The sequence below is a fragment of the Podarcis erhardii genome (genome assembly GCF_964252035.2).
Source record: "Podarcis erhardii genome assembly, chromosome: 6".
In the NCBI taxonomy this organism is placed as follows: domain Eukaryota; kingdom Metazoa; phylum Chordata; class Lepidosauria; order Squamata; family Lacertidae; genus Podarcis; species Podarcis erhardii.
Window position 1 is genome coordinate 5,749,800 of NC_138510.1, and position 17,478 is coordinate 5,767,277.

The window sequence follows — 17,478 nt, forward strand, 5'->3', positions numbered from 1 at the left end:
ATGTGGGGTATTACTTTAAAATTCAAGGGTGTTTTACTGAATATTTTAAGAGGATTTTGGTGGATATGCCAGTAAATTGCTTAATTAACTCATTACAGGAAACATTACAGATGCTAAATGCTTATCACAGAAGGCAGAGATTGTGTGTGTGTGTGTGTGTGTGTGTGTGTGTGTGTGCGTGCGTGTGCGAGTGCGTGCACGTTTCTTTTTTTTTAACATATTTCCTTCTCAGAAAGCGAGATAGTTTTGTTCACTAGTTTTTTTTGTTGGAAGTCATCATGTAGCATTTCTCCCTTTCTTCCATCCTTCCAAATATGCTGAATATTGTTTGGTTTGTTGAGCTGCCCTGATGGGCTAGGCATACAAGGGAGAACTTTACAGTTGCTTTTCTTTGCTTTCATCATAGAAGCTTTCCCAGCTAAATTTCTCCCTTCTGTATAACTAATTCAAATCACAGGAGTCTCTGCATATCTCCCTGTACTGACTAACAGGCTAGTTTAGTGGCAGTGCTATAGGAAACCTAGAGCCATGTGGTCCTTGATCCACCTTGAATATGGTGCTGTCTACTGAGTATTAGAAGCCTCTTTGAGTTCTGCTTTTAGAAAAAAACTGCTTGTGTAGTTTTTATTCTCCCCTACTCCCTTCTTTTGAAGGCTAAAACCCTTTTCTTTAATCATTATTGCAGGTTACCGGGATTCGAGTGACCTGTACTGGGATCTCATGGTGAAGTGTGGATAATAATGAAATCCCAGTACCGGTCACCATTTTGGGATTGTAGCAATGCAGATTTATGGATCATTTTCTAGTTATGAGGTTGATTGAATAATAGCGGTTTCTGGTGTGCTGACAAAGCTGTTTCACTGTTTTTCTTTGTGAAATGTGCACTGAAGAAGCAAAATGACATGTTCGCTTTGGTTTATTGGCATTAAATGTTCCTCAAACGTGTGTGCGACAAATAACACCCACATGCAACTTCCTGCTTGTTGTGGGATTTTAAAGGATATTTTTATGGATTGCCTTACTGTATGTTACTAGTTATAGATAGGTAGCCGTGTTGGTCTGCCATAGTCAAAACAAAATAAAAAAATTCCTTCCAGTAGCACCTTAAAGACCAACTAAGTTAGTTCTAGGTATGAGCTTTCGTGTGCATGCACACTTCTTCAGATACCACTTCTGAAGAAGTGTGCATGCACACGAAAGCTCATACCTTGAACTAACTTAGTTGGTCTTTAAGGTGTATGTTACTAGTTTTGATTGTACTTGCTGTAATTTTTTTTATATTGTTGTGCACCACCTTTAGATGTCTGCAAAACAGGCAGCATATAAAATACCGTATTTTTTGCACCATAACACTCACTTTTTTCCTCCTAAAAAGTAAGGGGAAATGTCTGTGCGTGTTATGGAGGGAATGCCTACAGGTGGCATGCCTACGGATTTTCCTCCTCTAAAAACTACGTGCGTGTTATCGTCGGGTGCATGTTATAGAGCGAAAAATACGGTATTTAATAAATAATAGGTTCGCAAGGAGACCTGTGTGAGTGTCATTGAAATGGAATTTTACAGGGCCATGTTGCACTTCTTTCATTGGGCCATGTGCAGCTGCCATACCTTGATAGACTGCTTTGTGATGACAGACATTTAAGGGTGGTGCAAATAGTTGTAAACAAGTTGTCCCTGCCATCCTGCCTCACATATCTCCCACTTTTTTAAAAAAAATAGAGTCGAAGAGCTCACAACTTGGACTTGAAGGGGGCTGTAGTGATACTTGATGAAGCTCACAATGTGGTAAGAAAAGATGCATCTGGCTTCTCTCCATTTTTAACAGGCAAAGAGCCTTGTAGGTATGCTTTCATATAAGAATTCAAGTAATCTGTGACTATTTGTTCCCTCAATAAGTATTGAGCAACTGAGATGATAGGTCACTGGTGTTATTTTTAAAAGAATACTCTCTTCATTTGGTCCTTTGATAATGTTGGCTTCCTAGAGCAGGAATTGTCCTGACAGACAGACCCAAAGTGTGTGCATAGCTGATGTGGTTAATAGTGTACACTACAAGTGTAACTTTTTGTCTACACCCCTAGGAAAAGATATGTGAAGAGTTGGCATCGTTTGACTTGACACCCTATGACTTAGCTTCAGCTGTGGATGCCATTAACATAGTTCTGGAAGAACAAGTGAAAAACGTTCAGCAGAGTGAAATCAACTCTGAATTCAATGTGGAGCCTGCCAGTTCAGGTAGATTGCCTGTATAGGGCAGTGATTTCTTGAATGCAACAAGAGATTCATTGGGCTGCATGCTTTTAGAAATTACTCTTAGGTTCTGCAAAATCAGTCTTCATAACGTGGATTTTGGTTGCTAGGCAGTTGATGTATTAGGATAGAATCATAGAATCATAGAGTTGGAAGAGACCACAAGGGCCATCGAGTCCAACCCCCTGCCAAGCAGGAAACACCATCAGAGCACTCCTGACATATGGTTGTCAAGCCTCTGCTTAAATTATGGCTGGATTATGGCTGGCAACTCTTCTGTGAAAACCCCAATGAAAGAAAGATACTTGTGCAAGAACATGAAAATCTTTTGTGCAGCTGTGTATTAATGCCAGTGAGGCTTTTGCAAGAGTTTTTTCAGTGCATTCATTGAGCTTGTTTAAAGGGATGTGTGTTTTGCATGCCAAGGCAAATCCACTATAAATTAGGTACTTAAAAGCAAATTGTTTAAATGGCGCTTTTGATATCTGTGCTTTGGATTTCTGGATTTTGGTTTGGAGAATTGGTCAAGGAGAGAAATGAAGAGCACATAAAGCCTGCAGGATAGCCATCAGAATACTTTGCAGCCTTCCTGGCCTCCTCTCTTCCACTCATTCACAATCAAAGTCCAATAAGCATTTAACAGGCAGTGCATGTACATTGCACTTGGAAAGGTACATTACTGTACAATCTAAATACAGTGGTGCCTCGCAAGACGAAATTAATCCGTTCCGTGAGGCTCTTCGTATAGCGGTTTTTTCGTCTTGCGAAGCAAGCCCATTGACAGCTTAGCGCTATTAGCGGTTTAGCGGCTTTTAGCGGATCAGCTGATAAGCGGCTTATCAGCGGATCAGCTGATAAGCATCTTAGCGTCTTAGGGAAAGGGGGGGAAAGGGGGGAAAACGCGCAGGAACTTGCAAGACATTTCGTCTTGCGAAGCAAGCTCATAGGGAAATTCGTTTTGCGAAGCGCCTCCAAAACGGAAAACCCTTTCGCCTAGCGGGTTTTCCGTCTTGCGAGGCGTTCGTCTTGCGGGGCACCACTGTATTGAGATTTATACAGGATGGGTTGGGGGAAGAGACATTGATACAGTATTGCACTGGAAACTGCCTGAATAAGAATTCTTTCTGAAACAGGATTAAACATGGAGCTTGAAGACATTGCAAAGATAAAGCGTAAGTACAATTATTAGATTCATATTTTGTCTATAGAGAAGTTTTTAAAAAAAATGTTTTGGCAATGGGTGGCTTTCAGTTTAGCCAAGACCATCATGTAGCTGATTACTCTCTCTATTGCACAGATATTCCAAATTTTGTACTTTATGCACCTCTTTGGTGCAGTAAATTAAAGATCTGTCAATGTAGGTAGTATGTGAAAAACTGAATGCCTTGAACAATACCCAAAGAGACTAGAGGAACATTTATTAAGGGTTGTGTGCGTGAGGGGAATGCACAGTATCCCTTGTGGAAGCAAATTCCTAATCACTTTGGTTTGAGAGAAACATACATGGTGGATGAGAAATGCTAGCTAATTTACGGACAACTTGTTGAATACTGAAGGATATTTTATGTTTATGCATTTGGCTGGCAAGCTACTACTCATTTGCATATTTTAATTGCCTGTAAACAATGTAATTTGGCTGTCATTTTTATGATATTGGCATATGGCAGATCATTGGTTGACTGGATTCTTCTTATCTTACTCAGAAAGTATTACCCCCAAATGTGAAAATCTTACTTCAGCCCTAGAAAAAGTCCTTTGCTTTAGTTCTTTAGTTCTTTTTAAAAGTTATGTCCTGCTTTTCAGCAACAAGCCCACTGAGGTGGCCTGTTGTGTAAATGTGGCAATGCAACCTCCCCACCCTAAGGGAGTGTGTCACTTAGAAGGAGCCCTTTTCTTGTTGGGAAGGCAGTGAAAGAGTGCCTGTTTTGCAGTCTCGTCTGAGGAGAAAGAGCAGGATAATTTGGTTATATGCCAGCTGCATAACATTCCTCCTCTTCCTTTGTTTGCCTTCAAGAGATTCTTCTTCAGCTAGAAAACGTTATAGATGCTGTTGAGCTGCCACCAAGTGGAAGTGGACTCACTAAGGATGGAAGGTATGTTTCAGGAGAGCATGTGCCCAGTTGGCATTTCTTGTTTTTGTGTGCCTGCCCATAGACTCATAAAATTGCTTTGTTGCTTGTTTTATGGTGTAGGGTGTTTCCTTGAGAATCTTGGGCCTGAGTCACCCAGGTTTTCTGGAGCTCAGTTGTGGCTGCTGGAAATTGTAGCTGCAAAGAGGTTGCTTGATGAAGCAGGACGAAGGGTCAGACTGGGACACTCAGTTCAAACCCTTGCTTGACTGTGAAGCTCACTGGGTGTCCTGTCAGGTCAAGTAGTACATATAATGTTTAGACTAGTAAGCAGTGAAGCTCATTTGGAGGCCTTGGGGTACCTCCTACCTCTCCGCTTAACATATTCTACAAGGTTGTTATAGGGAATGAACAAGCCATTTTTGCCACCTTGAATGATAGGTGGGATATAAATATAATAAATTAATGAAATATTGCTTAGCCTGCCCTATCTTGCAGGTTGGTTTGGGAGGATAAAATGTCCAGAGAATACACTATTGGGGGAAGGGTTGATTACAAATACCAAATAAAACAAATCACTTGACATTCATCAAGCCACTGCATTTCACATTTTCTAAAACAGAAACTATTTTTTAAAAGAAGGTTTCTAGCCCTCATGTTTATGGAGGCTCATCAAGCTAAGGTTAAAGGTGAAGGTACCCCTGACCGTTAGGTGCAGTCGCGGACGACTCTGGGGTTGTGCGCTCATCTCGCTCTATAGGCCGAGGGAGCCGATGTTTGTCCGTAGACAGCTTCCAGGTCATGTGGTCGGCATGACTAAGCCACTTCTGGCAAAATCAGAGCAGCGCACGGAAACATTTACCTTCCCACCGGAGTGGTACCTATTTATCTATTTTCACTTGACATACTTTCGAGCTGCTAGGTGGGCAGGAGCTGGGACTGAACAACGGGAGCTCACTCCATTGCGGGGATTCAAACTACATACAGTGGTGCCCCGCAAGACGAACGCCTCGCAAGACGGAAAACCCGCTAGACAAAAGGGTTTTCCGTTTTGGAGGCGCTTCGCAAAACAAATTTCCCTATGGGCTTGCTTTGCGAGACGAAATGTCTTGCGAGTTCCTGCGGGTTTTTCCCCTCCCCCCCCTTTTCCTGAGCCGCTAATCCGCTTATCAGCTGATCCGCTAAAAGCCGCTAAACCGCTAATAGCGCTAATCTGCTAAGCTGTCAATGGGCTTGCTTCGCAAGACGAAAAAACCGCTATACGAAGAGCCTCACGGAACGGATTAATTTCGTTTTGCGAGGCACCACTGTATTTGATTACCGCTCTCTGTTACGGAATAGGTTCTCCATACTTACAGGGAGGAATTCAACATGGCATTAAGCAGATTGCTCTTTCAGTGCAAGCTTTTCTGCTTGTCTGATGGAATGATTGCCTTTTCCTTTCCCCCCACCTGCTGTCCTGGGGGGTTCTCCCACTCTCCCCAGAGCTTGTACTGTCAGGGCTCATTAGCTGAATCTCATCCACATTATTTTAGCACATCCTTTGTAATAATTCTCCTTCTAGCTGTTCCTTTTTGTTGATTCAGATCTAGGATTAAATATTCTTTAGGCTTAATCCTAGTTCCTTTAGAATTTATCTGAAATCCGGGGTTGATTCTGAGTAGTTCTTCTCACTCTATATACATAATGTTTATATGTGCTGAGAACCCTAGAACACCTTAGTGAGAAATGGAACGAGACTGTTTTGTATTTTGTCCTTTGGTTAGCTATTAGGATAAGACTCAGTATTTTGTTTATGTTTCTTCTTGAAATTACAGCTATATATTTGACCTGTTTGAAAAGGTCCAAATCACATCCCAAACCCAAGCATCTCTCCTTGAGTCACTGGAACAAATCTTACAGTATTTAGCAGGCCGTAAGTGTGCACATTATACTTTGGGAAAATAGGGGGTGGGAAGAAAGTTTGAAAGTAGAGTATAATATTGTGAGAGTGCACAGCATTGCATGAGCCTAAGAAACAGACCTGAAAATAGTTAAGGTACAACTAGAGAAAATGAAACAAGGTGGGAGACAACTAGAATACAGGTGAGAGATTCATGGTGAATATGATTGAACACAAGAACTCATTATGAAACCTATTCTGTATGGTGGGGGTGGTGAATAAGCAACAGAGGTCCATGGGGAGAGATCCTAGAATCTTCAGAGGCATCTTATGATAAGTTTGCTAAACATTTTGAGTATACAATTTTTTTGTCAATTGTTTTGAGTTTACTTTTGTGAAAAACAAGAGAAGTGACTAATAAATGTAATAAATAAGAATATGTAATAAAACTGCTTATATCTTCTCTGACCTTGATGCCTCATTTGTAACAGTGTTTGGGGCTATTGCCAGAATGCCATCAGGGCCAAGTTTGTGGGATGAGTTTCAGCTGATGTGTCCTAAGGTTGTAGACGGGGTCCTCTATGGCTGATCTTTTGTGTCCTTCCCCCTTGCCCATGATGGCTAATTATTTCTAGTAAAAGGAGATTGAGTCCAGGAAGTAATTAATGCCTGATTTGCCCCATTGGAAGTCATTTTGTTAGTTTTGACCAGGGCACTGTAGCAGATGCCAGAATCTTTGCCCAGTGCCTCCATGCCTACAACACAGTGTTCATAAATGGATTTTTGATGATTGTGAGAAAAGTCATGTAAAAATGTTACAATATTCTCCCCTGCCTTTAGGTACTGGCATATTCATCAATACAGCTGGGTTGCATAAATTTACAGACATAATTCAGGTAAATATATGTTGCCTCCTCTTTTGTAGTTTCAAAGACTGAAAGGCACCACGGAGAGAGTTATAAATTCAGTAATAGCATTCCAAGTGAGCTTTTCATGTCATTCTGTGAATATCTTCATAATGCATATTATGTTAACCTGGGGCAAGTTGCTAATTAGAGAACAGGATGGTTAAAATCACTTTACAGAATTCTGCTGCACTCTCATGTTCAACCTGCTCAGGTCCGAAGCTGTGATAAGGTAGGGTGGTAGGTTGTGTTTGTGTAAGTTTATTATGGTGAAGGAAAAAGAAATTTTGCTTGATGGTGGCAGCAATCAAGGCTGTGGTCATTTCCACTTGGTATTCTTTGTCTTTGAAGAGAGGCTTTGAATGCCAATTTACTGTGCACAATGGAATGAGAGTTCTAAGGGATGTGGTCTGCATTTTTCAGTTTAGAAACTGTAGCATATTTGTGATTCACTGGAACATAACTGGGAGAGATTTAAGGAGACCAGATTGAGCTGGTGCAGTGTAAACCGGGCATAGACCACTGGTCATTTTAGCTAGCGATGATGGAAGTTGTAGTCCCAAAACATATGGAGGGCCGAGTTTTCCTGTGCCTGGTGTAAACCTTCCCTGCAGATCAAGAACAAATCCTATGGGAATCCTATCCGTTAGACACAGTGACCTCTATGTTTGCTTTGAGCACTGGATGGGTCTTGACAGGAAATGCTGGTGAGGGTGACCAGGATGATGATAGAGTCTGGGGGAAAAAGAGCAGTAGAAAAATCTGGGTATGTTTAGGCTGGAGATGAGGAGGAGGATGACCAGGAAATTGACAGTGTCTAAAACCAAGAGGTTAGGTATGTTTAGTCTGCAGAAGAAAAAATTAAAGGGAGATGCATTTGCTTGTGGTATTTCCACATAGGTTTTCATTTCAAATCTTCTAGATTCCAGACAAGTCATTATCCATTGCAATTATAGGAAATTGCAATGATAGGAAATGAACTAAGACTTATTTAACTTCTTCATAAACTTAATGCAAATGAATTAATTTTTTTGTACCTGGATTAAGTTTTGATAGCCTTAATTTCGCTCTTTCTACAGTGCCATGAAGTATATTTAAGAGTACTGAGAAACCCAGACAGCTCCGTGGTTTTCTTCGGAGCTGAGGGCGATAAAACAATCGCTGAGACGGCTAGAGCGTCGGTGGCAAAAAACTCACTCTGAATCTGACCGGACACAGGTTAGAGCTCAACGTCGAGCCTACCAAGTGGCAATAGTGACGGCGAAAAAGACTTTCTTCACCGCCTCTATTGCATCTGCAGAAAATAGTAGCAGGAGACTTTTTCAGGTGGTTCGTAATTTAACGGAACCACCTTTACCACCGGGGCTTTGTAAAGACCCCAAGATCTCCTGCAACGATTTTGCAAAGTTTTTTGCAGATAAAATCACTCATATTCGGAAGGAGCTAGACACCACTGTGGGAGCAGGGCTGGGGCGGGAGAGTGCTAGAGCTCTGTCTGGTCAAGTTGCATGGAATCGATTTCAATCCATTACCCCCGAGGATGTGGACAGGCTGCTTGGACGCGTGAAACCAACCACCTGTCTCCTGGATCCTTGCCCATCCTGGCTAATAAAAGCAAGCCGGGAAGGGCTGGGCGATGGGCTCTGCGGGGTGGTGAATGCTTCCCTCTGTGAGGGAACATTCCCAGATCCGCTGAAAGAGGCGGTCATCAAACCGCTTCTTAAAAAACCATCTTTAGACCCGGCCAGTATGGCCAACTATCGCCCAGTCTCAAATCTTCCGTTCTTGGGCAAGGTGATTGAGCGCGTGGTTGCTGAACAACTCCAGGCACGCCTGGAGGATGCGGACCATTTGGATCCCTTCCAATCGGGATTCAGGCCTCATCATGGGACTGAAACTGCCTTGGTCGCGCTGGTTGATGATCTCCGGCGAGCTAGGGACAAAGGTGAGAGTTGTTTCCTAGTTCTGCTGGATCTCTCAGCGGCCTTTGATACAATCGACCATAACATCCTTCTGGACCGTCTAGAGGGGCTGGGAGCTGGGGGCACTGTTATACAGTGGTTTCGCTCCTTCCTCCTGGGCCGGGTTCAGAAAGTGGTGGGGGGGGATGAGTGTTCAGACCCCTGGGCCCTCACTTGTGGGGTGCCTCAGGGTTCCGTCCTCTCCCCCATGCTTTTTAACATCTATATGAAGCCGCTGGGAGAGATCATCAGGGGGTTTGGACTGGGTGTCCATCAATATGCAGATGATACCCAGCTCTACCTCTCTTTCAAATCAGAACCAGTGAAGGCGGTGAAGGTCCTGTGTGAGTGCCTGGAGGCGGTTGGAGGATGGATGGCGGCTAACGGATTGAGCTTGAATCCTGACAAGACAGAAGTACTGTTTTTGGGGGACAGGAGGCGGGCAGGTGTGGAGGATTCCCTGGTCCTGAATGGGGTAACTGTGCCCCTGAAGGACCAGGTGCGCAGCCTGGGAGTCATTTTGGACTCACAGCTGTCCATGGAGGCGCAGGTCAATTCTGTATCCAGGGCAGCTGTCTACCAACTCCACCTGGTACGCAGGCTGAGACCCTACCTGCCCGCGGACTGTCTCGCCAGAGTGGTGCATGCTCTAGTTATCTCCCGCTTGGACTACTGCAATGCGCTCTACGTGGGGCTACCTTTGAAGGTGACTCGGAAACTACAACTAATCCAGAATGCGGCAGCTAGACTGGTGACTGGGGGCGGCCGCCGAGACCACATAACACCGGTCTTGAAAGACCTACATTGGCTCCCAGTACGTTTCCGAGCACAATTCAAAGTGCTGGTGTTGACCTTTAAAGCCCTAAACGGCCTCGGCCCAGTATACCTGAAGGAGCGTCTCCACCCCCATCGTTCTGCCCGGACGCTGAGGTCCAGCGCCGAGGACCTTCTGGCGGTTCCCTCATTACGAGAAGCAAAGCTACAGGGAACCAGGCATAGGGCCTTCTCGGTAGTGGCACCCGCCTTGTGGAACGCCCTCCCATCAGATGTCAAAGCGATAAATAACTACCTGACATTCAGAAGACATCTTAAGGCAGCCCTGTTCAGGGAAGTTTTTAATCTGTGATATTTTAGTGTATTTCTGGTTTTTATGGAAGCCGCCCAGAGTGGCTGGGGAAACCCAGCCAGATGGGCGGGGTACAAATTATTATTATTATTATTATTATTATTATTATTATTATTATTATTATTTTACTCCTCAGGGTACCATCCTTTCAGATTGCTTAAACTTGCTTCATATTAATACCTTATAATATAGGAAATGTAAATCTATCCAAACTGTTTTATCCAGAATATTAGCAGTGATTTTTGGTCATTTCCCCTACCACAAAACATCCAACAGCATCTCCTGACCAGCTACCAGTAATTATGAAATAAACTGTTTTTTTAGAAATAGAATTGTAGGCCATTCATTTTTATTAACTTCTTGAGCTCTCTGATGTAGTTCCTTTAACTTCCACTAGGGGGCGATCACTCTCCAAGCTATAATATATACTGTACTTTTCTGTGTATAAGACTAGGTTTTTTTACTTTTAAAAAGGGTTAAAAATCTGGGGGCATCTTATACACGAATAGTGCATATGCCCATTTTCTAAATTTGGGGTCCCTAAAAGTAGGGTGCGTCTTATACATGGGGGCACAGAAAAATACAGTACTTTTTAAAGATATTTGGATAGTAGGGCAGTTATAGTTATTCTAATAAAACACATCATATTGTCATTGTATCTCTTTATATGTGCATTGGTGTTTACACATTTGTAAAGTACATTTATTGATGAATTAGGCATGATTATATGCCAGTTAAATTATATATGAGTGAGGCGGTTTGGCAAGCTCGGGCAGGGCAGAGTGAGTTGGGGGAGGGCTGTGCCCCCCTAGTAATACTAAAGTAAAGGTAAAGGTACCCCTGACCGTTAGGTCTGTTGTGGATGACTCGGGGGTTGCGGTCTCATCTCGCTTTACTGGCTGAGGGAGCCGGCGTACAGCTTCCGGGTCATGTGGCCAGCATGACTAAGCTGCTTCTGGCAGCACACGGAAACGCCATTTACCTTCCCGCCAGAGCGGTACCTATTTATCTACTTGCACTTTGACGTGCTTTCAAACAGCTAGGTGGGCAGGAGCAGGGACTGAACAACAGGAGCTCACCCCGTTGCGGCGATTCAAACTGCCGACCTTCTGATTGGCAAGCCCTAGGCTCTGTGGTTTAGACCACAGGGCCACCCATGCTAGTAATACTATAAGAAGGTAAAAAGAGCCTGGCTGCTGGATCTGGCCAATAGCGCATCTAATCCAGCATCCTGTTTTCACAGTGGCCAACCAGATGCCTTAATGGGAAAGCAGAAGCAGGACCCAAGCACAAGAGCACTCTCACTGCCTGCGGTTTCCAGTAACTGATATTCAGAAGCATTAAGCCTCCAGCCGTAGAGACAGAGCACAGCCATCATGGCTAGAAACCACTGATAGCCTTCTCCATGAATTTGTCTAATTCTCTCTTAAAACCAACTAAGTTGATGGCCATCAATGCCTACTGTGGGAGAAAGTTACATGGTTTTTACTATGTACTGCATGAATAAGTCCTTCTTTTTGTCCAGAGCGCTGTATAAGATACACCATTCATCTCTTATACACCAATATCTTGTTCCCCCTTAGCCACCTTTTTTTCCTAAACTGAAAAGTGGCTATTTATGTCTACTCAGAAGTAACCCTGTGGAACTTTAGGAGTAATCGTTGGCAAAATGAGAACTAAAACGCCCACAAATTGCCCTTCTGCACACTGTTACCCTTTACAGTGGTACCTCTGGATGCGAACGGGATCTGTTCTGCAGCCCTGCTCGCATCCTGAAGTGAACGCAACCCATGTCTGCACGGGTTGCAACTCGCCGCATCTGCGCATGTGCGTGAGGTCATTTTGAGCGTCTGCGCATGTGCGAGCAGCGAGACTCGGAAGTAACACATTCCATTACTTCCAGGTTGCCGTGGAGCGTAACCTGAAAACGCTCAACCTGAAGCATATTTAACCCAAGGTATGACTGTTCTGTGCTTTCAGCCTGGTGATAGAGTTGGAAGCCTTGCAAAGGTGTTGTGGATAACCAGCAGAAATCCTTTTTTATTTTGAAATTATTTTGTTTTTATGATGAAGCCATTCAGAAGCATGCTGAATCTTATTTACCTTGCTTGAAAGGCGTGGTGGGTTTTCCCTCCCCATCTTACATTTTCTCCCATCTTGTTTCCTAGACTGTTTTTAATTTCCGTCCATCAGAAGGCACGTCTAGTTCCATCCTGGGCTGCTCGGTCTCAAAGTATTATAAGGTATGTTGTGCTGTTCTGAGGCTGATTTCCTACTTTAGCTTGCCTGTGGTGCTGAAAATAGGGACACAGGTGGCGCTGTGGTCTAAACCACAGAGCCTAGGGCTTGCCAATATGGCTTTGCATTTTGATGACAAATATATTGCGTGGGTGAGAGGGGTGGGTGAGAGGGACGCAGGTGGTGCTGTGGGTTAAACCACAGAGCCTAGGACTTGCTGATCAGAAGGTTGGCGGTTCGAATCCCCGCAATGGGGTGAGCTCCCGTTGCTCAGTCCCTGCTCCTGCCAACCTAGCAGTTCAAAAGCACATCAAAGTGCAAGTAGATAAATAGGTACCGCTTCAGCGGGAAGGTAAACGGCATTTCCGTGTGCTGCTCTGGCTCGTCAGAAGTGGCTTAGTCATGCTGGCCACATGACCCAGAAGCTGTACGCCGGCTCCCTCGGCCTGTAAAGCGAGATGAACGCCACAACCCCAGAGTCGTCCGCAACTGGATCTAATGGTCAGGGGTCACTTTACCTTTACCTTTACCTTTATGGTGCTGAAAAGTCAAAAAAAAATTGTTTTTTATAGGCTTAGCAATAAATGGTTGAATTAAGTTTGAGGAAAAAGAGGGCTGCATGAGTTTACCATAGTATAATTAGTGACTTTATACCTTTTCAGTTGTAAGATACTGCAAAAGAGTAAGTTAATACCTTTTCAGAATTTACTCAGTTCCTTGTTCAAACTGCATAGGCCCATTTACAACATGTTGCCTGCTAGTAGACGCTGGTTCTGTTCATTGCTCCCTTACATACTTCATTGTGGTGATGCAAGTAGCATAGATGTCCTATTCTTGTACTTCATATTTATTGATTATGCCTCTTAGGTCCACATCCATCTAGATGCAAGTAATCATAAAAAGAAGCAGAGGACAGACCTGTGGAACTCGTCAGCAACTAAAAAACAAGGTGACAATGCTGATACGTTGCTTTGATCATGTAAATCTTTCAGCCCAGGTTTCTTCAACTTAAATGAGAACTGGAGGCAGCTGTGTGTGCCATGACAGCAATCTATAATCTCATTTGGCCAGGACATTTTCTAGCCAGTTTTTGTGAAACAATTGCGTAGTTTTGTCATTGCACTATGTAATTGTGCTTCCAAAATTTAATGTTGTGTTTGAAGGTATTGATGCTGTGCTGTTGATTTTGGGAAGAACTGAGGGGGCAAAGATAGGCAAAAGCAGGGCAAACAGTGGCATTGTTGCTTTCTCAAAGTAAAGGAAGGATTGAACTCTGATTAATAAGAATACACACAGAGACGTGAACCAGCAAGACTCTGGGAAGGGTGCGTATAATCGTGTCTCTCTGTGCCTGTCCGTCAGATCTCTGCAGCCCCTGGGCCAGGCCGTTTTATTCACAAAAGAACTTTTTACAGAGTGTTCGTAAGAACCAATCATTTCCTCTGAGCATTTAAACAAACCCACGTGGGGACAAGTTAAACTACTAAAACTAATTAAGCACAAATATTTCTGGGATATGTTGGGTTGAAATAAACGACAGACGAATGACAAGTGTCATGTGGGAGGCATCTCCCGAGCATGTCTCGGGGAGTCCCTTTTATTGAATATTACAGCATTGCCACATATGTGCTTGTTGCTGATTGGTTAACACAAATACAATGCAAGGGTTGCATATAGGCATTAATCATCAATAGATTAAAGGTTGGGAAAGGGAACACAGAATTGGACAGGTATGAAAACCTCCTTATTAAACTATTACTAGTGATTGATATAGCATGACTTAAAAGAACATAACTATCGCATTCCGTAAATGTGGTTAACCATGCATTGAGAACAGGTCAGGGTACGGTGTTTCATGAACTCATTGTGAACTAAACATTCTAGGGTGGGTGAGGAAGGAACGCTTCAGCTTAGGGCGGTTTGCCAGAGTCATGTGCAGAAGCAAAACTTCCCATCAGGGGTAAACAAAGAACAGAACTACAAAGAATAATAATAATAATAATAATAATAATAATAATAATAATAATAAATTTTATTTATATCCCGCCCTCCCCAGCCGAAGCTGGGCTCAGGGCGGCTAACAACAATCAAAATAATCCAACGATTCTAAAAACATTTCATTATAAAAATTAATTAAAATCAAATTTATGGCAACCAATAAGCAAAATTCTATACAGATTGCCAGAGGAGGGGGGTCAGGCTGCGCCCTGACCAAAGGCCTGGTGGAACAGCTCTGTTTTGCAGGCCCTGCGGAAAGATGTCAAGTCCCGCAGGGCCCTGGTCTCTTGTGACAGAGCGTTCCACCAGATTGGAGCTGCGGCCGAAAAGGCCCTGGCTCTAGTTGAGGCCAGCCTAACCTCTCTGTGGCCTGGGATCTTCAGGATGTTTTTATTTGCAGACCGTAGGTTCCTCTGTGGGGCATACCAGGAGAGGCAGTCCCGTAGGTACGAGGGTCCTAGGCCGTATAGGGCTTTAAAGGTTAAAACCAGCACCTTAAACCTGATCCTGTACTCCACCGGGAGCCAGTGCAGCTGGTATAGTACCGGGTGAATGTGATCTCGCAGCGAAGACCCCGTAAGGAGTCTCGCCGCGGCATTCTGCACCTGCTGGAGTTTCTGGGTCAGTCTCAAGGGCAGCCCCACGTAGAGCGAGGTACAATAATCCAGTCTGGAGGTGACTGTCGCGTGGATCACAGTGGCGAGGTCAGGGCGAGAGAGGTAAGGAGCCAACTGCTTAGCTTCAAGAAGAGCATCTGGCAACCCCGGAGGTAACAAACAAGCAATACATATGATAAAGAGGATGGCCAGGAGGACAGTGACCATTATCCCCTTCATGTGAGATCTGTTTCCTGGCCCTAAGATTAACATCCTAAGATTAATATCAGAAAACTACAAAGACGAAACTGCCCAGTCTTTGAGGACACAGGACGCCTGCCTGTCTTAAGTGTGTACGTGATTTGTGAAGAGCAAGGAGAAATGGGCAGCAAAGGCAAAAGGGCATGAATGTAGAATCTTATGGGATTTAATCAGAAATTATCGTCAATATATCAAACCCAGTCAACACATTGTCTTCATTGTGGACACGATGGCTTGATGTATATTCTATAATTCCTCATGGTATTCCCATCTGATCCCTACAGGCATGACCATGTAGGTTAGGTAATCAAGGACTGGGAGTCTTAGACATAGGAAAGAAGCTAGGAGGACCAGTATCTTCCATTTTCATTCCCCAGATGATGTGCATCAGCCTTTTGACGGCACACACGGACTCCTTACCTCCCTCTATGCCACAAGTTGTCATTAAATCAGGAAACCTAAATTTAAACAGATTTCCCTGTTTTGCTGCTATCTTTGGAATAAGCTGACTTCAAACTGTGGCTTAATATTCTGGCTTGTTCTGAAGTTTGCAACCATGGTTCCCCTGCTTTGGACAAAATGGGAATCAATGCTTAATTTAGAGCAGGGGTGGGAAACCTGTGGCCCTCCAGACGTTGCTGGACTACAGATCCCATCATCCTTGGTCAGTGGCCATATCAGCAAGGGATGATGGGGGTTGGAGTCCAACAGCATCTGAAAGGTCACATATTTCCCATCCCTAAATTAGAATTAAGTACTGATTTGTTTGCAGCTTGAATGAAAGGAGGTGTACAGAAGCAAAGAGTGTGTATATATCTCACATTATTACAATAGCCAAACTTGGTGTGTTCTAAAGAGCAAAAATGAATTCATTTGACCTTTAGCCTCTAATGATGCTGATGCAATTACAAAGGTATGTTCCCATATAAATATTTCACCCCCCACAGTTGTTGTCGTAAGTAATTTGATAAATTATATTTATTTTACACATACCGATTCTGAGTGGGGAAAACTCTTGTTTAGGTTTACTTCAAGTACTTCCTACTGTTCATAGCATGTCCTTGTACTTTAGTTCCAGAGACTCTTTAGTTCCAGAAACTCTGTCTAGGCAGTACACATTTTCCTTGTTCAGAAATGTGGTGAATAATACAGAAAACAAAGAATCTGGAGTGTTGATAAGAGAACCTTGAGAATTGAAGTAACAATGGCATTGCCTACAAATACAAATCTCGCAATTCCTTTGCTTGTTCCATGCTCTGCCTCTACTTTCTTTTGTGCCAGAAATGTGATACCGAGTGAAGTGCCAACTTAAATGGTCGCCTTCCCAAACTTGATATCCCCTCCTCCCTTCCATGTAAATACAGAGTCAATCCATGTCATACAGAGCAAAGTCAAAGAGGTTCTCTGAGTATACTCTCATGATTTTCACCCCTGCCAGGCAACTGTGCCGTGCATAAAATCTGTAGGTTTGGTGAATTCATCTCTCAGAGCCCATCATTCAACCATCTCAGCATTTCTCTATCTTCTCATGTCCTACAGCTAAGCACTTTTTGAAAGTGCTACCTGCCAGTGATAGAATACATAGCTGCATTGAATTTTTTATTTTGTCCCAAGTTAGCCAATGGCTACTTCTAGTCATTGTGTTCATCCTTCAGAACGGGTTTTCTAGAGGCGATATGGTGAGCTGTCTGCACTCAGATCTGACTCTCCTTGTATCTATGCAGTTCTGCAGTGATAAACATTGAGGTACACCCAGATACTGCTTTCCTTCCTAAGATAGAATTGTTTTATATCAGTCAAAAACTTGCTCTACCTAACTTCTTCTCTTCTCCATCAGAAGGGAAACCAGTTCTGCACAAGACATTAAAATAAAGTTGCCTTTCTATTTGGAAACATTTTCCAAGGCTCTAGGGGCGTTTATCAGATACTGCTCTGTACAAATAACCACTCAAAGGATCCTTTTAATAGTGTTTACATGTTTTAGGGCATTTTAAAAAAATAATAACTTCTGTAAAAGTGTTTTGGAACTCACAGTTTCTTAATGCTGTGCATTAAGAGAAGATGGTAATTAGTTCAAGGTCCGTGGTTGCTTGCAAGTGGCCCGCTATATCTGCTTGCAGTAACTTACAGGTCGGTGCTCTTTGCTCCAGCCACAGTGAATACCTCTTAACGTTTTGCCTTGGTGTTTTGTT

The 17,478-nt window shown here is 43.3% G+C and overlaps 1 protein-coding gene and 1 long non-coding RNA gene across 5 annotated transcripts in view; one reads left to right on the forward strand and one right to left on the reverse strand.

The window, feature by feature from the left end:
- Window positions 1-17,478, forward strand: part of RTEL1 (regulator of telomere elongation helicase 1) — an 80,946-nt gene that overhangs the window by 15,957 nt on the left and 47,511 nt on the right. For all 3 annotated transcript variants that reach the window (XM_081867545.1, XM_081867547.1, XM_081867546.1), the window contains exons 9-16: window positions 1,720-1,785; window positions 2,082-2,235; window positions 3,384-3,422; window positions 4,265-4,343; window positions 6,137-6,234; window positions 7,042-7,097; window positions 12,362-12,436; window positions 13,299-13,380. In XM_081867545.1, the coding sequence (XP_081723671.1) occupies window positions 1,720-1,785; window positions 2,082-2,235; window positions 3,384-3,422; window positions 4,265-4,343; window positions 6,137-6,234; window positions 7,042-7,097; window positions 12,362-12,436; window positions 13,299-13,380 (649 nt within the window). The remainder of the gene's footprint in view (window positions 1-1,719; window positions 1,786-2,081; window positions 2,236-3,383; window positions 3,423-4,264; window positions 4,344-6,136; window positions 6,235-7,041; window positions 7,098-12,361; window positions 12,437-13,298; window positions 13,381-17,478) is intronic.
- Window positions 286-17,468, reverse strand: LOC309345185. Of its 2 annotated transcripts, XR_014158069.1 has the most exons (3): window positions 16,280-17,468; window positions 13,126-13,310; window positions 286-354 (listed from the first exon to the last, which is right to left on the reverse strand). It is a non-coding gene; the product is annotated as an uncharacterized lncRNA (long non-coding RNA). The 2 variants fall into 2 exon arrangements; XR_014158070.1 differs by lacking the exon at window positions 286-354 and having other exon boundaries at window positions 13,119-13,310.